At 54.8% G+C, this 19574-nt stretch overlaps 1 protein-coding gene across 2 annotated transcripts; it reads right to left on the bottom strand.

The window, feature by feature from the left end:
• Nucleotides 1-5035: 5035 nt before the first annotated feature.
• On the bottom strand, nucleotides 5036-19534 carry IUM83_18434 (the record flags this gene model as incomplete). 2 transcript variants are annotated; one of them, XM_067943435.1, is made up of 2 exons in its annotated part: nucleotides 5036-5302; nucleotides 19349-19534. In XM_067943435.1, 2 exons carry the CDS (start codon nucleotides 19532-19534, stop codon nucleotides 5036-5038), a joined length of 453 nt encoding a protein of 150 aa, XP_067784867.1. The 2 variants fall into 2 exon arrangements, with proteins under 2 accessions (XP_067784867.1, XP_067784868.1); XM_067943434.1 differs by lacking the exon at nucleotides 5036-5302 and having other exon boundaries at nucleotides 19310-19534.
• Between the last annotated feature and the right edge of the window lie 40 nt (nucleotides 19535-19574).

Raw genomic sequence — 19574 nt, 5'->3', positions numbered from 1 at the left:
GCGTAAAATTCCGAGCTTCGGGGCATCACAACCCGGATTTTTTCGCGTATTGTTATGGTCATATTGAGCTGCTGTATTGGCATCTGTACTGAGCGAGCGAGTTGTCCTCGATCTCTTCGTGTGTTCTCGAGCTTGATGGCCAGAGCAGGGCATGTGGTTATTGGGTTAACCCGTTATAGAGGCAGCGATAAAATGAAGCGTGGCTAATGTGGCCAATAGTGCAAATGTCGAGGGATCCGCCAGCTAGCCATGCATAAACTTCCGAGCTTCGGGGCATCACAACCCGGATTTTTTCGCGTATTGCCATGGTCATATTGAGCTGCTGTATTTGCATCTGTACTTGAGCGAGCGAAAGTTGTCCTCTCGATCTCTTCGTGTGTTCTCGGAAGCTTGATGGCCCAGGGCATGTGGTTATTGGGTTAACCCGTTATAGAGGCAGCGATAAAATGAAGCGTGGCTAATGTGGCCAATAGTGCAAATGTCGAGGGATCCGCCAGCTAGCCATGCATAAAATTCCGAGCTTCGGGGCATCACAACCCGTTTTTTCGCGTATTGCCATGGTCATATTGAGCTGCTGTATTTGCATCTGTACTTGAGCGAGCGAAAGTTGTCCTCTCGATCTCTTCGTGTGTTCTCGGAAGCTTGATGGCCAGAGCAGGCATGTGGTTATTGCGTTAACCCCGTTATAGGAGGCAGCGATAAAATGAAGCGTGGCTAATGTGGCCAATAGTGCAAATGTCGAGGGATCCGCCAGCTAGCCATCGCAGTGTACAGTGCAAAACTACCTCGGCAGAAATCGGGGCTTCACCCGTGCGAACCGTCGACATGACCGCATCTACCTGCAGATCTGGGCGCAGCAACTCCAACAGATGATCAAAAGAACCTTCATCCATTCGATAATTCCTCTCAAACGAGCTTCGCCGCCGTAGGGACCGCTACGTGGTCGCTCCAAATGATCCGCTGCTGACAGAAATAATCTTCTCTAATGGCAAGCGCCTGCATCGCTGCAGCGACACACACGACAATGTCATTCATCTCTTCATCACTGGATGAACTGCTCCATTCCTCGTCGTCCGAATCGACTAGCTGAGGGAACATACGTAGTATCTGCCACAGGGGTTCGGGGCGTTTTGTGAATGAGACAATTTCTCGGACACAGGTACAGTCAAGTACAGCAGCCTACCGCCCTACACTCCGTCATTCTTAACGACGACGCGCAGAGTGGTACTCTACGCACACCGCACACCCAACCTACCGCTCAGTTAAGAACGGCCCTGAGGGTGTCTTCACTCAGTGGTACTTCCCATGAAGAGCTGCCTCAGCTCTTCGCTCGCCTCCGTTCTTTCGCTATTCGAAAGAACGCAAACCTGCTCGATGCGTCCATCGTGCAAGTCGCGGTGAAGCGCTTCCAGCTCATGACTGAAGTTGAAGTCAACTCCGACGCCGTCGGAGGATTAGCGAGTCCCATTTCACGATACTGGAATCCAGTCTGGATGCGCGTCAAGACACTTAGCGTCTCGACGTTCGGCGTCACCGCCTCAGGCTGTCCAGCAGACGGTTTCGTGGCAGTTTGCATGCTGTCGTGCCGGGCTGCACGACAGCATGCAATTGCGTCAGTGCGGTACGTTTGCAACCGTCCGCACTGTTTGCAACGTCAACTCCCGGAGTTGACACGCCTTTGTCACCTCGACGCCAGTTATCGGAGCCCCTCATCACCGAGGGTGCGTCGACTCCCGGAGTCGACGCGTCGTCGTCGACCTGACCTCTTCGGGTCAGGGACTGTTCCATGCGTACTTGAACGCGAGTGTTGGTTCCCAGAACCGATTCATCCTCATCTTCCGACGTCGGCAGCACCGCCGACGTGGATCCCACTGGTGTGGCGCCCCGCGCCTACTGGATGTTTGCGTTTTGTTATCCGCGGCGATGCCTAGCATCGCCATGACGGCCACCTCCAGGGGCATGGGAGCTGTGCACTCCCGTGCGAAGTGACCGATCCTTCCGCAACGGAAGCATCGCACGTTACTCTCCCTGCTGCTGGTAACCAGCAGATGTTGCGTTCGAGAGGTCCATTGGTTCTGGACCTCCCGTCCTCGCTACCGGGCGCGGTTGCGGCCTTAACACGTTTGCATGGGGTTTAGCCTGCCGCAGGCTGAACTCTTCTTGCATGGCAAGGTAGATTGCAGCTTCGAGAGTACTCGGGTACACTCGGAAGAGATAGGTCTTCACGGGCCCATCTCTAAGTCCTCCATAAACGTGACGACCTTAGTCGCCTCGTCAATTGGATTAGTCACGATATTTGAGACCAAGCATCGTGCACGCTGCGCGTAAGCATGGACGTCATACTTACCCTGCTGAAGGTCGAGGAACTCCGCCCTCGACCGGAACTCATTTTGCAGGGCTCAAACGCTTGTCTGAGCTCCTCTTTGAACACTTCGTACGTGCTGAAGCACGTCGGATCGGAGAGTCGGCGCCCGTACGCCCATCCTTGTGCGTCCGCCAAGGCAAGACATGGCGAACGCGACCTTCGACAGCGGGTCGACGATGCGTCGAGCCGCTATGGCTGTGTCGAATTCGACAAGCCATCGGAGGAGAGGCTCTCCCTCTCTTCCTACATAATTGCTCACGCTCAATTTTAATGATTGAGCACGCGGTGCCGTCAAGACGACGCCGTAACTGAGGAAGCAGCATCACGCTGCTCCTTCATGATGAACCCCAGAGCAACACCATGTTGCTCCGTCGGCGATAGCATGCGCAGCATTGTAGCTATCGCCGCTTCTCCAATGACTGTTGACAGTCGCTGAAGGGCTTCCCACTCTGGGTCAGACAGATGGGGGCGGTCTGCGCGTGCAACATGCGTTGCAGGCGTATTGGAGCTCTCCATAGCCACCTCCGTGTTCATGTAGTTCTCGGCTCCGCGTTCGTACACCCCGTACGAACGTCAAGCAGTCGGTCGTTAGGTGGACTACAAAGTGCTACCAGGTGTAGTGGGTATAACTTGACTCACTACTTTAGCTTACACGTTGCGCTACGTGGATGAGGAAGCGTAGGAGTTTATTAATAATTTGAGTTAATTATATTTGAATACACAAATATAATTTAAATCAGATAAGATTCCAAGTGACTTAGATTAGGTAAAATGAGAACTGTAATGTGTATAAATTGATCTTCCTCCTAAATCTGCTAAAACTGTTTATCATCTGTGAAAGGGGTTGACAGCGGCTGGCTGTGAGAGCCCCGCCAATTTCCACGTCTCTAATTGGTAGAAAGATGCTACTTTCTATAAATAAGATCTTAGGATATGTGTGGACCACTCCTTGTGGTGGCCCACTTCAATGTATGCATTGGTGTGACTTACACCATGGTGAGGAAATATCTAAAACTTTTAACAGATATTCTCTGGATTTTAATCCAGACATTACTTAGCTCAAGCTCACAGTCCTGAAGATAGTTTGGTGCAACGGGTGCAACGATAGCACGCGGAGCTAACGGGCACATGCTTTCTCTCCCATCCAACGGGAACTAGCTCACTTTCACCTGTGCGGCAAAAAGCACACACGACATGACCTACTCTCACCGCTGTGGCTCATACTTCAACGCATTCTGAGAGCTTCGCGCGCAGGAGGACCAAGCGCTTGACTGTACGACTGTTGAACAGCTTCGTGCTCAAGCGACAAATTCCGTCAAGGGAAATCATACTCTAGTTCGGGATACGATGCGTCTGTACGACGCGGTTACCTACCTACTGTATTTTCCGGGTCGTATACGATCGGACGTTAGGTCAGACTTTTCGGGAGGATTGGCGTACAATGGGAAGCCCTCGACAAGTGAGCTCCTCGTTTGCGCCGCCAATTTCGCTTGGGCAAGGCGTCGGTAAATAGATGATACCTACTTCGCAGTGCAACTACTCCGACCCACGCGCCGACCATTGCAGACCTCCGCTTCGCTCCGGTTGCAAACGGTCTCTCTGAGGCCTCTTTGAACGATGTCGCCCATCCTGTGTTTCTTGTCTCTATATGACGCCGAAAATCACGTATGTTTAAGTCCGCAACAGACTGTATAGGTACAATTCGGTCACCCTGAGCTACAAAAGCATCAAGCCAGGCGTGATGTAGATGCTGTAATGGTACTAGCGCTCACGATGGAAAATTGAAGAGCGACATTAAGTTTTAACTTGTCGCTAGCAAGTTGCAGCACTACCCTGTTGTAGCTACGTTCGCTAAACTAATGACAAAAACTTCTTCTCAACTATCATTGGTCAAATTATCAATTGACGTGTACACCAAATGTACCAATTGACAATTTACGTATGAAGAATTTGACGAATCATGTATCGTTACATGAATCCGTCACAGATGCACTACCACAACATTTCATCTTTAAATTATAATCTCAAACTAAGCCGTGCTAAAGCACGGAGAAGCTCTGGATTTTATCATGAAGTAAGTTCTGCCACAGCCTCTCTGTTTCTACCAGTGCCTCTTGAGTTGGCGTGAATGGGCGATCCCGAAGTTGGTGGTTGTCGCGCGAACATCACCGCTGACCCTAAAAGAGCCGCCTACCTTGCTCAGCAAGGGCCAAAGAGAGTAAATAAGTTTGGTCCACATTGGGCTGGACCACGGCGCCTATGTCAGACCACTATGAACAGAACCTCTACGAGTGAGAAGAGTTCCATCACACTAATGAATGAAAGAAATGCAAGCAACCAGTCGATCATAGAAACTTCGCTTTAATTATGCTACCGCACTTGCACTGGTGAGTGCAGGGTCAACTGTATTTATCGACTAGGATGCCTTATACGCGCCGCCGCCCTGCTTAGTGGCTGCTCGCGTTGAAGTGGTCGGCTGTCATGACCTTGGCTCACGTCGAAGAGAACACGTGCTTGAAGAAGCCCTCCTCGGAAGCGATCAGCTGCACCGCCTCCTTCAGCTCAGGCGTGCCAGGTCCGTGTCCATCATGTACACGTCCTTGCTCTCCCGCCTTGTACTCCTTCTCCGACGGGTACCTCGGTCCCCGTCTCGTTCAGGAGCACCTGAAATTATTCGTTCGACAGCGTGAGCGAGTCGCTGCTGTACGAGCCGCTATAGTCCAAGGTCTTCTGTTGCGCCATTGTGCGCGAACGTCCAGCCAGGGCCACCGCCTCGTACGGAGACACACCGAGGGTCTTGATGTTGTCACGCACGGAGATCAGTGTCGCGTTATAGTACTCGCACGGGGCCAGGATCTCCGTGCCGTTCCCGTTGTTAGCGTCCGTGCGGCCGCCCACGAAGGCGACGGTCACGTTGCCGGGGTCGTCGAGGGCCACCTGGCCCACCAGCTCGATTCAGTCGGCCGTCGATAGCGTCGGGTACGACTCCTTCACGGGCTCCAGCGCGGAGATGATCTTGTCCACACCGGCGTTCACAGGCCAGTTCTTCTGCTGCGAGAGGCGAGGTGTCGTTGTTGGGACCTGGCAAGAGAACCTGGATAGTTGGGTCCTGAGATGCCTGCTAATAGCCACGCAATTCTGGCGTTACTGGGACTTGGCAAAAAAGCATGATTCTCTTGAATTCGATGGCGTCTGACTTCATTTTTGTATGAAAACTTTTGCGTTTCTTGTGCGTTTGTGCACACGCGAATTCGTTTTACCCCTGGCGACTTTTCGATACAACTACTGTTATTCTGAGCGACAATCCAGAGTTCTCACGAATTTGTTGGCGTCAGATCGCTACCGTAATACACGAAACTCAATACAACCCCGTGCTACAGACGCAACACATACGATGCTGCTGCTGCTGCTGGTGGTGGTCACCAGCCTGGTGGGGGCAGCAAAATATCTACCGCGAGAGGGAATGAGACCGCGCGTGGCGGAAACACTTACCCCCTCCCTCTCTCTCCCTCCCTCCCCAAGTTCGGGACCACGGACAACGTCTCGTTGTACGTGGCTACCTCCACCACAGCTGCAGAAGGAAGGTGGGTGGTTAGAGGCCACTGTGTACGTTATCCGCAGGAGTTTAAAGCGGGGACGATAGACCAGCTGCATCAGCGCCCAGTCGGTGTCGCTAAACTGCACGACATCGCAATATTCGGTATGATCGAACAGCGCAACCTCGGTTAGGAGGGAGTATGGAGTATGGCGTCGAAGGATTGTACCAACCGAGAATGACATTGATCTATTTGTAGTACGTTTGTTTTACATGTATTACATGTAGCCGTGCGGATATCTACTGCGTACCCCCCCCCCCCCCCCTGATGTTAAGCGCTACAAGTAACATCCAGATTATCTTGTCACGCGAATGTCGCCCGTAAAAGACTCAAGCAACACGCACAGGATAATATGCTGTCCGCCCATGTATAAAATCTAGCAGATTCGTCCCGATACATTACTGTTTTGCTATCTTATACGTGATTCAGGGACCTGCGATTATATAGGGACTAGTACGCGCACTTGTATCGCCCCAACTACTCTGGATAAAATCCAGAGAACTATAATGGTCACCGTCTGAACAAAGTCAAGGTTACCAGTTTTAGATGTTACAAATTACGAAATAGTCCAGCTATAAGCTAAATTAGTTGACCTAAATTCTTTTGAATATGCATATTTCCGGACTAATTATGATGTATTTTCTTGATCTGTTCATCTGGTCAGAATATATCGGTTATATAACCGAATATAATCTAATCCCTGACCCAGTTCAAACCAGGTCAAATCGGCAACCGATCTGCTGAACAATCTACCGTTCACGGCCACAATAGCGGCGCAGTACGCAGCGTCTCCGCCCGCGAGGCCGTTCCAGACCACGGCCATGACAATACAGCACGCGCAGCACACGAAACTGAGCCCCGTAATGTAGCCAACGTCGCCGCTGCAGAAGGCCAACTAGAGGAAGAACATGACGAAGGACCCGAGCACCCAATTCTGCACCATCGTGAGCAGCACCAGGTTCCTGCGCACCTTGGTGAGAGGCGGGTACATCATGACGAGCAGCCCACGGCCGCGAGCACGTTGGTGCTACCCACGGCGAACTATCCACAGGTATGTCGAAAGCATGAAATTACCATACTGGCTATTTGCAGCTTGAGGCCTCAGGGCAAAGCGGAGGTCTACAATCACTTTAATCATCACATAAATTTTGAATATACGGTAACATTTGAAAAACTGACTTGTAAATTGTCCCGTACCCGGGAATCTGGGTGACATTCCAGGAGGGACTTCGCTGGGCCTGGACTCTGAAAGACCCGCGCCGAGGCCCCCTGGGGTGACTCTCGCTCATCCGATGGCTACGACTACGAATGGATACACCCGAGTGGCACAGCGTACCGATTTGTGAGGAGTCGCCCGGAAAAATGACGCGAGACCCAGGTCTCAGCTGGGCTCGACGACGACGACGGGAGCTTCCAGGGCTAGCATGGTGGCGTCGAGGACGGGTGTCAGGACGTGCTACGGTGCTTCCCCGGGCCAGGAGGGAGGAGGTGTCGCAACAAGGAAGGATGGCACGTTAGGGTGCCCCGGTGAGTAGAATGGAGGAGGAGGCATGCGTATGGGCGTGCGCGGCCGAGGCTGACGCCCGCAGTTGCTTGTCAATCAAACATTTTCCCGCTAAGAACGAAGTCTAACAAGTATCGTTTTACATTTTCGTTTAGCGCCGCCTCCTTCCAGAACCTACCGAGAAAAGCCCCTCCGAGCTCCAATCACCCTTGACTGTACTCCCCGAACAGCCCACGCGTGCCCGATCCTTGGCGGGAGGGTGCGCGACATTTGGTGGAGAAACAAGGTACGCGTGCGCTGGAGAAGGTCTTGAGTGGAGTGAGCTCGAGAGGCTTGTAGGCTGCCGCCAGAGGCGTCTGTGTGGAGCAGCGACTTCCTGTGGTCGAGCAAGGGCCGTGACGTCTGTCCAGTTCGGCTTCGTCGGCGCAACAAGGCCCGAGAAGTCAGCCTGAGTACCAGCGTGGACGGCGACACTTACTGCGTGAAGAAACTGGTCTGCTAGGAAGCGTTCCGCTCAGTGGGACAAGCGTTCAAGTTCAGACCCAAACGAGACGGCTCCAACGAGCGGTGGCTGCTGCTACTGGAGACTAAAAGGCCGTGCACTGGGTTTTGGTGTGGGTCCACTGGACCGGGCCCGTACTGTACCCAAACACCGAAATTTCGAGTGACGACTACGTGAAGGAAGTAACAATGGATTCTATTGATGAGGGAGACGAGCGCTTCAGTGACTCCCCTGCGGTGAGTGAAGTGTTCCTCTCCGCTGAGGAAGGGGAGGGAGGTCGACCCTCACGAGGTGTGACGGAACTCCCTCGAGCGACTACAGAAGATGTGGCTGGTCAGGATGGACTTCGACCGATACTCACTGACCCGAACCGGCCTGACCTGTCAACTCCCGCTGGGCTCGGAGCCGTACGATCGCAAGTGCTGCGCTGGGCGGCGCGGGGCTCCGGAGCCGAGCCGACGCCACGAGTTGAACCTGTTTCGCCTGTGCGTGCTACTACCGTGCTACTTCCGCACGCCTCTGCTACGATAACCGGAGCAGCGGGGCTTTCCGCTGCGCCTACGACTACGACGAACACGCCTTCCCTGTCGACGGGAGGAGTTAATCAGACCGCTCCTGCCCTCGGTGGAAGCGTTCCAACGATCCTGGCTCCTGCGAACCCACCTCAATTCGGCGAAAGAGGGTCGTTGGGCCCCGGAGCCCTGTCACCTGCTGTGGTTCCTACTGTTAGTGGTGACCAGGCCTCGCTACCTCAGTATTCGGGCTCGAGCGCCCCAACGACGGCCGACGCCCCTCTCGGTCCTGACCCGACGATACAATATTGGAACCAATGGGGAGGAGACCCTGCGGCTCCGACGACGACAACTGGGGCCACCACCTCTCAAACCCGCCCTTGGACCCGAATTCCGGAACGGTTTACGGTTACGGTTATCAAATGCCGCAGTACGCTACGCAAGGACCTACCCTAGGTGGAGCAGGGGTTCCTGCCACACCAGCGACTACGACAGCGACCATGACGCCGCCGACTACCCGCGTGAAGACCGCTATCCCGTCGTACCAGAACTGTACCATTGCGGACCCGTCCGCCGTTGCAGGGATCAGGTTCGGGTATCCGACCGCTCCACTCCCGAGCTGGTCAACGGCTCCAACCCAAGGCAGTCTAGCCTCGGCTCCAGACGCGAGGACCACCACTCCCCCGACGTAGCACCCTACTGCCAGGATCCCAACACCGGTGCACTCTATCCAAGGCCACTGGGGACCTCGGGTGCCGTCCCAGGGTCCAACGACACCACTCGTGACTCCTCCCCCCCGGTCAAACCGGTGGCCGCGCCACCAACTGTTCCAGGAACAGCGGTTCCGATGCAGAGCCACCAGACTCCTACTACCGGGTCAGCTGCCTTGTCCGGGGGTCTCTCGACTGGGGTCCGTCTCCACCTGGGGACCGTCGCCGCCTGGGGTCCGTCTCCACCCGGTGGAGGCGGGGACAACCTCTTAGCAGAGGACCGTTCCCGAACCAGAGTCAACCACTACCTCAAGGAATGCCTTCTGTAGTAGGGGCAGCCCCGGCGAGCTATTCCGGACCAGCCTACCCATATGTCTACCCTCCGTACGGCTTTGGGGCCTCATTCGGTCAACCTCTGAGTCAACCTCGCTATGGCATGCCGACGCATATCAAAAACGCTGTACGGATGATACAACCGTTCTACTCAGACTCCGCCTCGGTAGACAAGGCCAGAACATTCTGGAGTGCTTTCGAACGCGCTACGGAAGGGTTGGATGACGCTCTTCGCTTGAGCGCTTTCCGTGAGTGTCTAAAAGGGAAGGCTGGGGAAGAGTGGTGGATGTACTCGCAGATTGATAACTTCGAGACGCTGCGGACCCGGTTCCACAATCCGTTTATCTGCCAGACACCTCTACAGATGATTGAACGGTTGAAATCTACTAAGCGTGCCAAGGACATGTCGGCCGAGGTCTGGGGCGACCTCATATCCAGCCTCTGTGATGCCGCTCAGTGTTACTACCCTGCGATGCGCTACCAGTACTTCCTGTCCGGACTGCGCAATAAGGAGTGGAAAGCGGCTCTGGTGACCACGATGGTCAACTCGATCCCTCAGGCTGTCGCGGTACTGCTCTACAAGAACATGCACCTCCCGGTTGAGGATGATGCCGAATTCTCGTCTGATTCCCCGTCAAAGGCAGACTCCGAAAACTCTCTGATGCAGCAAATGCTGAACATGATGCAACAAACACAAAACTTACTCGTCCAGCAACAGCAACAACAGATGGCTCGTTCGCCGCGTTCCCCCAGGCATGCTCCAGTATCAGCGGCTTCATTCTCTCAACCGAGTGTGCAGGGGACCCAGAACGCTTCCCCGCCAGCGATGTCGGGTGGATCGATGCCGGAAACTCCGTTCCGCGGGATACGACAGGGGCCGGATATGTATACTCAAGAAGGTCGAGTTGTGTGCGGGAGGCGTCACAATCTCGTTTGTAGTCGCATTAACTGCCGTCGTGCGAACGCTGTGTGCCCGTGCTGCCAGATGAGGGGCCACATTGCAGTCGAATGTGATCGCCCGCGGGAGACCCAGGTCCTAACGGGAGCGGGCCAGGGCGGTGATCCCCGGGGTGGGCGAACGTGCTATTTGTGTGGCCGCCCGGACCATTTGGTGTTAAATTGCCCGGCTCGAGCGGCATACCGACCGATGACTCCGCCGGACCCCTCGACCGCCGCTCCCGTGCAAGTGTCTCCGCCCAGCCAGCAATGATGGGGGCGAGAGGAAGGGGAAGGATGTGTCACACCTTCCTCTTGTCAATGGAGTGACACGAGCGGGCGCGCTTCTGATCCAGTTGAGGAGGAGTTCGAATGCCTCGAAGCGTGCACTGGGCTGGGAGGAACGGTTAACGTCGTTCTTGGTGTATATGAATGTACTATGTATGGAATGAACGAGAACGAAGACAACAAGAATCAACTGCTTGTTGAGGGGGTGCCGAGCCAGATTACTGCCTCCTGAGGTCAAGAGTGGAACTATGAAGACGAAGCCGAGAAAACAAACGAAAAGAAAGAGACCGTAGCCCCCATCGAGGTGGTTATACCCTTCCGAATCGAGCCCAACCGTGACGAGCCCAAAGCCGTGCAAGCGAGTGCAGAAACCCCATCGAGGAAGGAACCCAAGCGTGACGAGCGTGAACCCCAAGCGAGTGCAGAGACCCCAGCGAGGGAGGAACCCAGGCGTGGCGAGCGTGAACCCCAATCGAGTGAAGAACCTCCACCAAGTGAAGACCCCGAGCGAGACGAGAATGAACCCCGAACAAGTGAAGGAAAAGGCGAGACTGTGAACGCCCTACGAGAACTGTACCAAGCGCGGACATACCCCTCAACGTGAAGTATCCTATGAAGACTTTAGTATGAAAGTGAACCGGAACACTTTCGATACCGAGCGTGACGAATCTAGCTGTGTGGACCGAAATGGCAACGACAATCTGGAGAATGAGAAGACGGTGAGCGACCCGCCCGAGCTGGACCCGAACGCTGCCGCGGTGAGCCCGAGACCTACCTATACCCTGGAGACGAAACCCGAACGCGACCCCAACGAAGAAAGCGCCTCCGAGTCGGAACTGACTCAAGGAGACGGGGAAACCAAACCCACCGAGACACTGGCCCCGCCATATGCTAGACTATTTACGCCGGAGGAATTGGACGCTTTGGAGAACGGAGGACCCTCCTCGGTGGCCGAGGAGAAGGAAAAATATGAGAAGGAACTGGAGGAACGGTTACCTCCGAGGGACGAAGTTGAGCTTCGGAGGCGGATGAAAAAAATGAAGAACAATTACAAGAGCTCCCTTTGACCACCTTGAGCGGTCTATTGAACATCCCGGAGGAGAAGTTGGCCCGAAATCGCGAATCTTCGCCAGGCTTGTTTTCTACTCCCGAGTATTGGCTGCACTGGTACCAGGAAACGTTGGCCACTTCCAAAGAAGCCAAGAGGGCGAGCAGGGACTTCCGGGGCGCCCTAAAGGCCGAGGCTGCGGTGACCGCTGTCTGCTCTGTGTTCGATAGCAGTCCCGACACGCGCTTCGTCAGGAGTGGAGCGAACCTAGACGCCGATCGGACGCCGAGGACGTGTAAAGTTAGGCCGTCAATCGCCGTCGACGAAGCGGCGGTAGAACAGAACATCTCGGTGAAGCTGGACCTGGGCACTCCCGTCACAGTCCCGACCCCTGCTTCGGCCGAAGACATGCATAAGTTACCTGATAAGTGGCGTGCCTGGGCGCGAAAGATGGTGTACCACCTCGTACTGGACGGCGAGCCCCGCCTCCCGAGTCGGTGCCCTACATGCTCGTCTAGGCTGGTTAGTTCGAGCGAGCAGATGCTGTGGACTGGTGACCCTCCCTGGTCGGAGGATCAAGGGCTCCCGGTGCGAGTTCACACTGCCTTGGAATGCTTCGGTCCCCCTGCGAGCGAGGCTCTGTCTGAAAGAGTTATAAATGAAGTGTTGGAGGCGTACTCCAAGAAAGCTTCCAGGGTCCGTGACAAGGTGATTGGTAGAGGACCTCGTTGCGACCGTTGCCGCGCCCTTCCTCGCCCCAGTAAGATTTCCGGTGGTAAGCGCGTGAGTTTCGACTGTTCCTCATTGTATGCCTCCATCTTTGAAGCGTTGGGAACGCACGGCAGCAGAAACGACCACGACAATGGCCTGTTCGAGAACGTCTACGTCGTGCCCACGACCAAGAAGATGCGCAATCCTGGACTACGCGAGGTTCCTGACCAACCGGCCCCGAACGGCGGGGACGCCGCTGGTATTGTCTCAGGCGGGAAACGCTTGATCGGTACCGTCGGAGGGGTTGAGGCCGTCTCCGCAGGCTTCGTCGACTGTGTGCCGGCCGAGATGCTCATCGACACTGGAGCGGTCGCTAGCCTCATGGACGCCCGCATGTTGACGGTAGTGGGGAGAGCGGACGCTCCCCTGCGTCCTTGCCCTCGCGATCTGAGCAGTGATTCAGGACACCCTCTACGAATCAAGGGGGCTTTGGACCTGTCCATACAGCTTGGTTTTCAAGAAAGGGTGAGGCCATTCGTCGTGGCAGACCGACTTCACGTTGATGTCATCTTGGGTACCGATACACTCAAGGCTTACCGTGCCGTAGTCGACTTGGACGATAACATCGTCACTCTCAAAGACACGGGTGAAGTATTTCCTATTGGTGCTCCTCGCGTGGAAGAAGTGTACGCCTCCCGGATCAACTCCACGGTTCGCATTTGCCCGGGTGGACAAGCCTTGGTTATCTCGGAGGTCCAAGGTGAAATTGCTGATGAGTCTACTGTACTGGTGGAAGGGCTCGTGGACCTCAACGAGACTGTGAGGATTGCCCGCACGCTGTGTACGGTTCAGAAACGAAAGGTGGTCGTGGAGATATGCAATTCGTCCACTGAGGAACTGATCATAAGGAAAGGAACGCTCCTTGCTGCGATAAACGTGGTGCCCGACTCTGCTTTTGAATTCGAGTCGCCGCCGAGTGTAGTCACGACAGATAAGCGGCCCATACGCCAGAACGCACTGCGACTCCGCGTGAATATGATTGGGTTCACTCCGCTATCAGTGCTTCGACTCACCCCGACCATGCTCCGACCGAGCCCATACCGGGGCTTGCTGCGGCTCTGAGCCAAGAACTTGACGTGGGCTTCTCTGATTCTAAGTTGGGAAGCGAGCAGAAGGAACTATTCGCCGAGATGCTAGGCTCGTTCAAGGAATTGTTCGTAGAGACCTCGATGAAACCTGGTCGGACGGACCTACTCGAATTTACTATTGACACTGGTGACCCCCCCCCCCCCCCCGATCAAACAACAACCGTATCGCGTCTCTAAGGCTGAAGGGGACATCATGGAAGCGGAGGTCCAACCATACCTCAGTCTGAACCTTATTCGCCCCTCAACCAGCCCTTGGGCGAGCCCTGTCCTAATGATCCGAAAACCGGACGGCGGTATTCGATTTTGTATTGACTACCGACGCCTCAACGCCGTGACTATTAAGGATTGCTATCCTATGCCGCTGCTAGACGACATCTTGGACGTTCTTGGGAAAGCCAAATTATTCTCGACGATGGACATCGCCTCCGGCTATTGGAACGTACCCATGGCCTAGGATAGCGTCGAGAAGACTGCTTTTACCTGCAAGTACGGTCTTTTCGAGTGGTTAGTTATGCCGTTCGGCTTGTGCAACGCCGTACCGGCGTTCGAAAGACTCATGTAGAACGTGTTGATCGATCTGAAGTGGCGCACCTGTCTCGTGTATCTCGACGACTGTGTAGTGTTTAGTGAGGATTTCCCTACTCACCTGGTGCGACTGAATCAGGTCCTGGAACGGTTCCGCTCCGCGGGGTTCAAGTTGAAAATGAAGAAGTGCAAGTGGGGTCGGGACCAGGTCGCCTTCCTGGGACACATCGTCACTCCCTCGGGCATCCTTCCCAATCCCGAGAAGGTCAAAGCGGTCTTGAACGTTCAACGACCTCATGATCTCCACACTGTACGGACCTTCTTGGGCATGACTAGCTATTTCAGACGCTACATTTCCGGGTATGCGGCCATCTCGGCCCCGATTGAACGCTTAAAGGCCAAAGGCGTTCCTTTTGCGTGGAATGACGACTGCGAGTCTGCTTTCATGCAATTGAAGCGGAAACTAATGGAGCCCCTATCCTCGTGTACCCCGACTTCTAAAAAACGCTTCAAGCTCTATGTAAACTCATCGAAATTGGCCGTGGGCGCGTTCCTGATGCAGACTGTAGAGGGTCGGGAACGAGTGGTAGCGTACGCCAGCAAACTGCTGGTGAAATCAGAGAAAAACTGGATCAACAAGCAGGACGGAACATCGGAGATTGAGTGTGGCGGAATAGTGTGGGCGCCCCGCAAGTTCCGTTGCTACTTGGATCGTCGCGAGTTCGACCTTTATACGGACCACCAAGCGTTAACCTGGGTCTTGAATGAAACCAACCGCACCAGCAATGCAAAACTAGCAAGGTGGGCCATGGAACTCTCCCAATTACGCTTTAAGGTTTACCACAAAGCCGGCTCCGCGATGGGGCACGTGGACGGACTCTCAGGCTTGTACTCCTACACTATAGCGGCCATCTCGATGACGGACCCACTCAACGCCGGCTCCGCGATGGGGCACGTGGACGGACTCTCAGGCTTGTACTCCTACACTATAGCGGCCATCTCGATGACGGACCCACTCAACGATGCTGACTTAGACGTACGGAATTCGGCTCTGGTCGAGAAGAGCGGCCTGACGAGTTCCCCCACGGCAAACGCTGGGGCCTCGTTCTCCGACACTCCGGCTGCGACCCACCGTTCTGTCGAAGTCGGGGGGCGTGAATCCCAGGCCGCGGACGCCTTGGATCTTACCTCTCCCTCGCTGAATTCAAACGAGGTCGGCCTGTCGTCATCAGAACAAATGTTGGTGTCCCCTGTGGACGTATTCGGACTGCAACAGGATCGCTTTGTGGAGGAACAGCGTCGCACCCCGTCGATCCTCGCGATGATCGCCTACCTGGAAAGTGGTGCTCTGGCGCTGAACCCGCAGCTACGGACGCGAACACTATTAACGGCCCCTAACTATGTCGTGCGCAACGGAATATTGATGCGCAAGGTACACTTGAAGGCTCGAGCTGGACCTGCTAGCTCTATAGAGGTGCCGGTCATTCCCCTACAATTTATCTCGACGGTACTGCACCACTGCCACACGGATGGCTGACCGCCCACGTCGGAGTGGCTAAAACGCTAGACAAAGTTCGAAAGCATGCCTTTTGGCACGGTTGGAAGCGCGACGTCGCTGAATATGTTCGAGAATGCTCTACTTGCGGCAGCGGAAAAGGACATCGTCCCTGGAGAAATGGCCCCATGCAACGCATGCCAATCCAAGAACTTTCTGGTCCGTTCTCGTTGTTGGTCGTGGACGCAGTTGGACTGCTCGTTACCACCCCAAGGGGTAACAAGTTCATATTGGTATTTGCTGACTATTTCACTCGATGGGTCGAAGCCTTCGCGGTCTCGCGGCTCGACTCCGTGACGTTCGTCGAAACTATGGTGGATGAGGTGGTTTCGAGACATGGAGTCCCCGAGAAGCTCCTGAGCGACCAAGGATCGAATTTTATATCTGAGCTGGCTCGTTCTTTCTACGAGACCCTTGGTATTAAGAAGCTCTTTGGTGCTGCTTATCATCCTCAAACCCAAGGGTTGGTAGAACGCTTCAATGGCACGGTCCTAGGCATGCTTCGACTCTTTGTGAACGAAACGCAAACTGACTGGGATCTGTACTTGCCCCGAGTGTTGTTCGCTTACTAGACCTCTTACTACGAGACCCTCAAGGACTCTCCGTTCTTTAGCCTTTACGGCCGAGATCCTGTTCTGCCCTGGACCTAGCCTTCCTCAACACGAGCAACAATTGGAAAAGCAACGAGGTTGCCGCTTACCGCCGTCGACTACTCTTGTCCCTCCGTGATACCCGCCGAATGATAGAGAGACAGCTCCTGAAGGCGCAGGACAGGCACGTGATTCGACTCGAGGGTCAAGAAGAAACCAGATTTGAAGTGGGAGACCCCGTGTGGGTGTACCAGTACTTCCGGGCCAGGCGCGGAGAAAAGAAGACTAAGAAACTAGCTTTCTCCTGGCACGGGCCGTAACGTGTCGTCGGCACCATGGGCGAGAACGCTTATCGAGTCGCTATACCCACCCATCTCAATCGCGTCGTGACTATCAATGTCAACCGCCTCAAGCGATTCAAGGGTCGGTGGAGCAGGCCATACCTTCCGAGACTCCCAGCGGCGTGAACTCCGAGCCGGGCGTTGATGATGATGGCCCTCTCACCGAGGAAGACCTTCCCTCGACGAGTTTTGTGGAACGCCTGATCATCGGTGGGGAGGAAAATGTGTTCTCAGGCACGAACTGTCCTGTGGTCGATATCATTGCCAAGCGGAAGAAAAATGGAGAAGAACAATACTTGGTACTCTTGGCTACTTATGAGGTCTGCTGGCGCGCCACTGTCACGCTGTTACCGACCTACCACGCCCTCATCAGCGAGTTCGAAGATACTCGGCAAAAAGAGCTCGGGCTACCCGAACTTCGTCGAAGCGCTCGACTGGCTGGGGCCAACGCGTCTGTCGACGAGGAAGATTTGCTCTTCTAGGAGGAAGAGCTGGTTCCCGAACACCTCGATCACCGAAGTCGATCGACACGTGGAACCTCTTCACTGAAGGGCTCTGCTCTTCCTGTTTGGATTTTGATTACTTTGAATTTTATCTGCACGACTCTCCACCGTGCCTGTACTTTTGACGTTGAGCCAGGCGCTCGACCAAGGCTGCCCTCTCGGGAATGAAAGAAAACTCTTGAAATTGAATGGTTATGACTATCTGGCGAACAACACTGGAGCTAAATGGTTTGGGCGGTAGGTGTGCTCGCCTTCGACTCCTTTGGGGGAGGAGGCTTGTCTTCCTCACTGTCGTCCGCCTCGACTCCGTCGTCGTCCTCCTCGTCTTCATCTCCGTCGTCGGAGGCATCTCCCCACACTGCAGTGAACGATCCGTTAGCGTGTTGGAAGGGAGCGTACCCACTGGCTTTGGCTTCTTTAGGGTCGAAAGGCGGAACTGTGGGGGACTCGTACTTGTTGTCGCGAAGCTCCTTGCTGATCTGCTTCTCCGACTTCTGTACCCGGTCACTATTGCGAGCTGCAACCATGCGCCCTGCGTGCGATCTCCCACCCAATGCGGGCGACGTACTCCCGAACTGTGCTGCGCCGGTCGACTTCACTCGTGCCGACGTGGAGCTGGCCAATACTCTGACGGAGCTGGCTGCTAGGGCTACCGCGTTGACGGAGATGGCAGCCCAGGCCCAGCTTCGCGTTCGTCGGGGACGCCGAACTTCTAGTCGGGGAGAATGTCCCGTACCCGGGAATCTGGGTGACATTCCAGGAGGGACTTCGCTGGGCCTGGACTCTGAAAGACCCGCGCCGAGGCCGCCTGGGGTGACTCTCGCTCGTCCGATGGCTACAGCTACGGATGGATAGACCCGAGTGGCGCAGCGTACCGATTCGTGAGGAGTCGCCCGGAAAAATGACGCGAGACCCAGATCTCAGCTGGGTTAGACGATGACGACGGGAGCTTCCAGGGCTAGCATGGTGGCGTCGAGGACGGGTGTCAGGACGTGCTACGGTGCTTCCCCGGGCCAGGAGGGAGGAGGTGTCGCAACAAGGAAGGATGGCACGTTAGGGTGTCCCGGTGAGTAGAATGGAGGAGGAGGCATGCGTATGGGCGTGCGCGGCCGAGGCCGACGCCCGCAGTTGCTTGTCAGTCAAACACTTTCCCGCTAAGAACGAAGTCTAACAAGTATCGTTTTACATTTTCGTTTAGCACCGCCTCCTTCCTGTACCTACCGCGAAAAGCCCCTCCGAGCTCCAACCACCCTTGACTATACTCCCCGAACAGCCCACGCGTGCCCGATCCTTGGCGGGAGGGTGCGCGACAGTAGTTTTTCCAGGTGCGTTCTCACCTTCAGGAATAAAGATTAACCGGACTGTGAGCCCTCCCTAGCAAGCAGTCAAATGATATCTGTGTCGAGTCAGGCTACGGAGGCGAATGAAGCTACTCTCGCGGAATCTGACATCCGAACTCAAGCAACAGCGAGCCGGAAATCCGATGTTGGGATTCTAGCAGATTGGCTATTACAAACCCTTCCGAGCTCAGGACGCCCGTTGCTCCTCGACAGCTTTTCTAGTGTTTTCGACAGATTCGTTTGTATCGATCCCTCTCCGCATACACACGAGCAATGAGGGAGGCCAATGCCAGCTAATTCTTCATCACAATGACGTAGAGATTGAGCGGATGAGGAAATGCGAGCGGAATCTGTTGTAAGGGCGTTTCAGTAGTTTGATTTTACTATTAGTAACTATATGTATTAATATTAGATTTTCCACGCACCCAATTGGTAATATTAATACAATTAGCAAATCAAAATCGTCTCCTAAATGTTAATACTACTTTAAGTGCGAAATCGATATTACTATCAATCATTGATGGCGGCACTGAACCGAGATGATGAATGAAATCTTTGATGCGAGGGTCGTCAACTATAGAGATAGGAAATAGGACTAACATAGGCGACATGTATTGCTCCACAAACTAGCCCACTACTCGGACACCACTTGCCTGCAGCTTGTACAGCGCCTCCGCTGCACTGGGTCACTCGTTTAGGTCTACGCTCTCGCAAGTCTCACCAAGTTCAGCCATCGCTATCGGTGAGGACCCTGACGTCGAGAACTCCACGCGAAGTATCTCCATTGCCACCTTTTGCAGGATCACCGTGTCCGACAACAGCTGACAGCCAGACCCTTCACCTTCACGAACGCGTACTGCAGCGAATGCACATCGAGCTCTGACAGCACCACACCGAACGAGAACACGTCAACCTTGTCGTCGTTGATCTCCCCGTGCATGACCTCCGGCGCCACCCAGCGCGACGTCCCCAGTCCTTCCGTCATGGTGCGGTCCAGCCGCTCGCGAGAGATGCCGAAGTCCGTCATCTTGACCGTCAGGTCGCTGCTTAGTAGGACGTTGCGCACT

The sequence above is a fragment of the Phytophthora cinnamomi genome (assembly GCF_018691715.1).
Source record: "Phytophthora cinnamomi strain GKB4 chromosome Unknown Contig84, whole genome shotgun sequence".
Lineage (NCBI taxonomy): Eukaryota > Oomycota > Peronosporomycetes > Peronosporales > Peronosporaceae > Phytophthora > Phytophthora cinnamomi.
The sequence above is the reverse complement of the archived record's forward strand: the minus strand, read 5'-3'. Positions and strand labels throughout refer to the sequence as shown.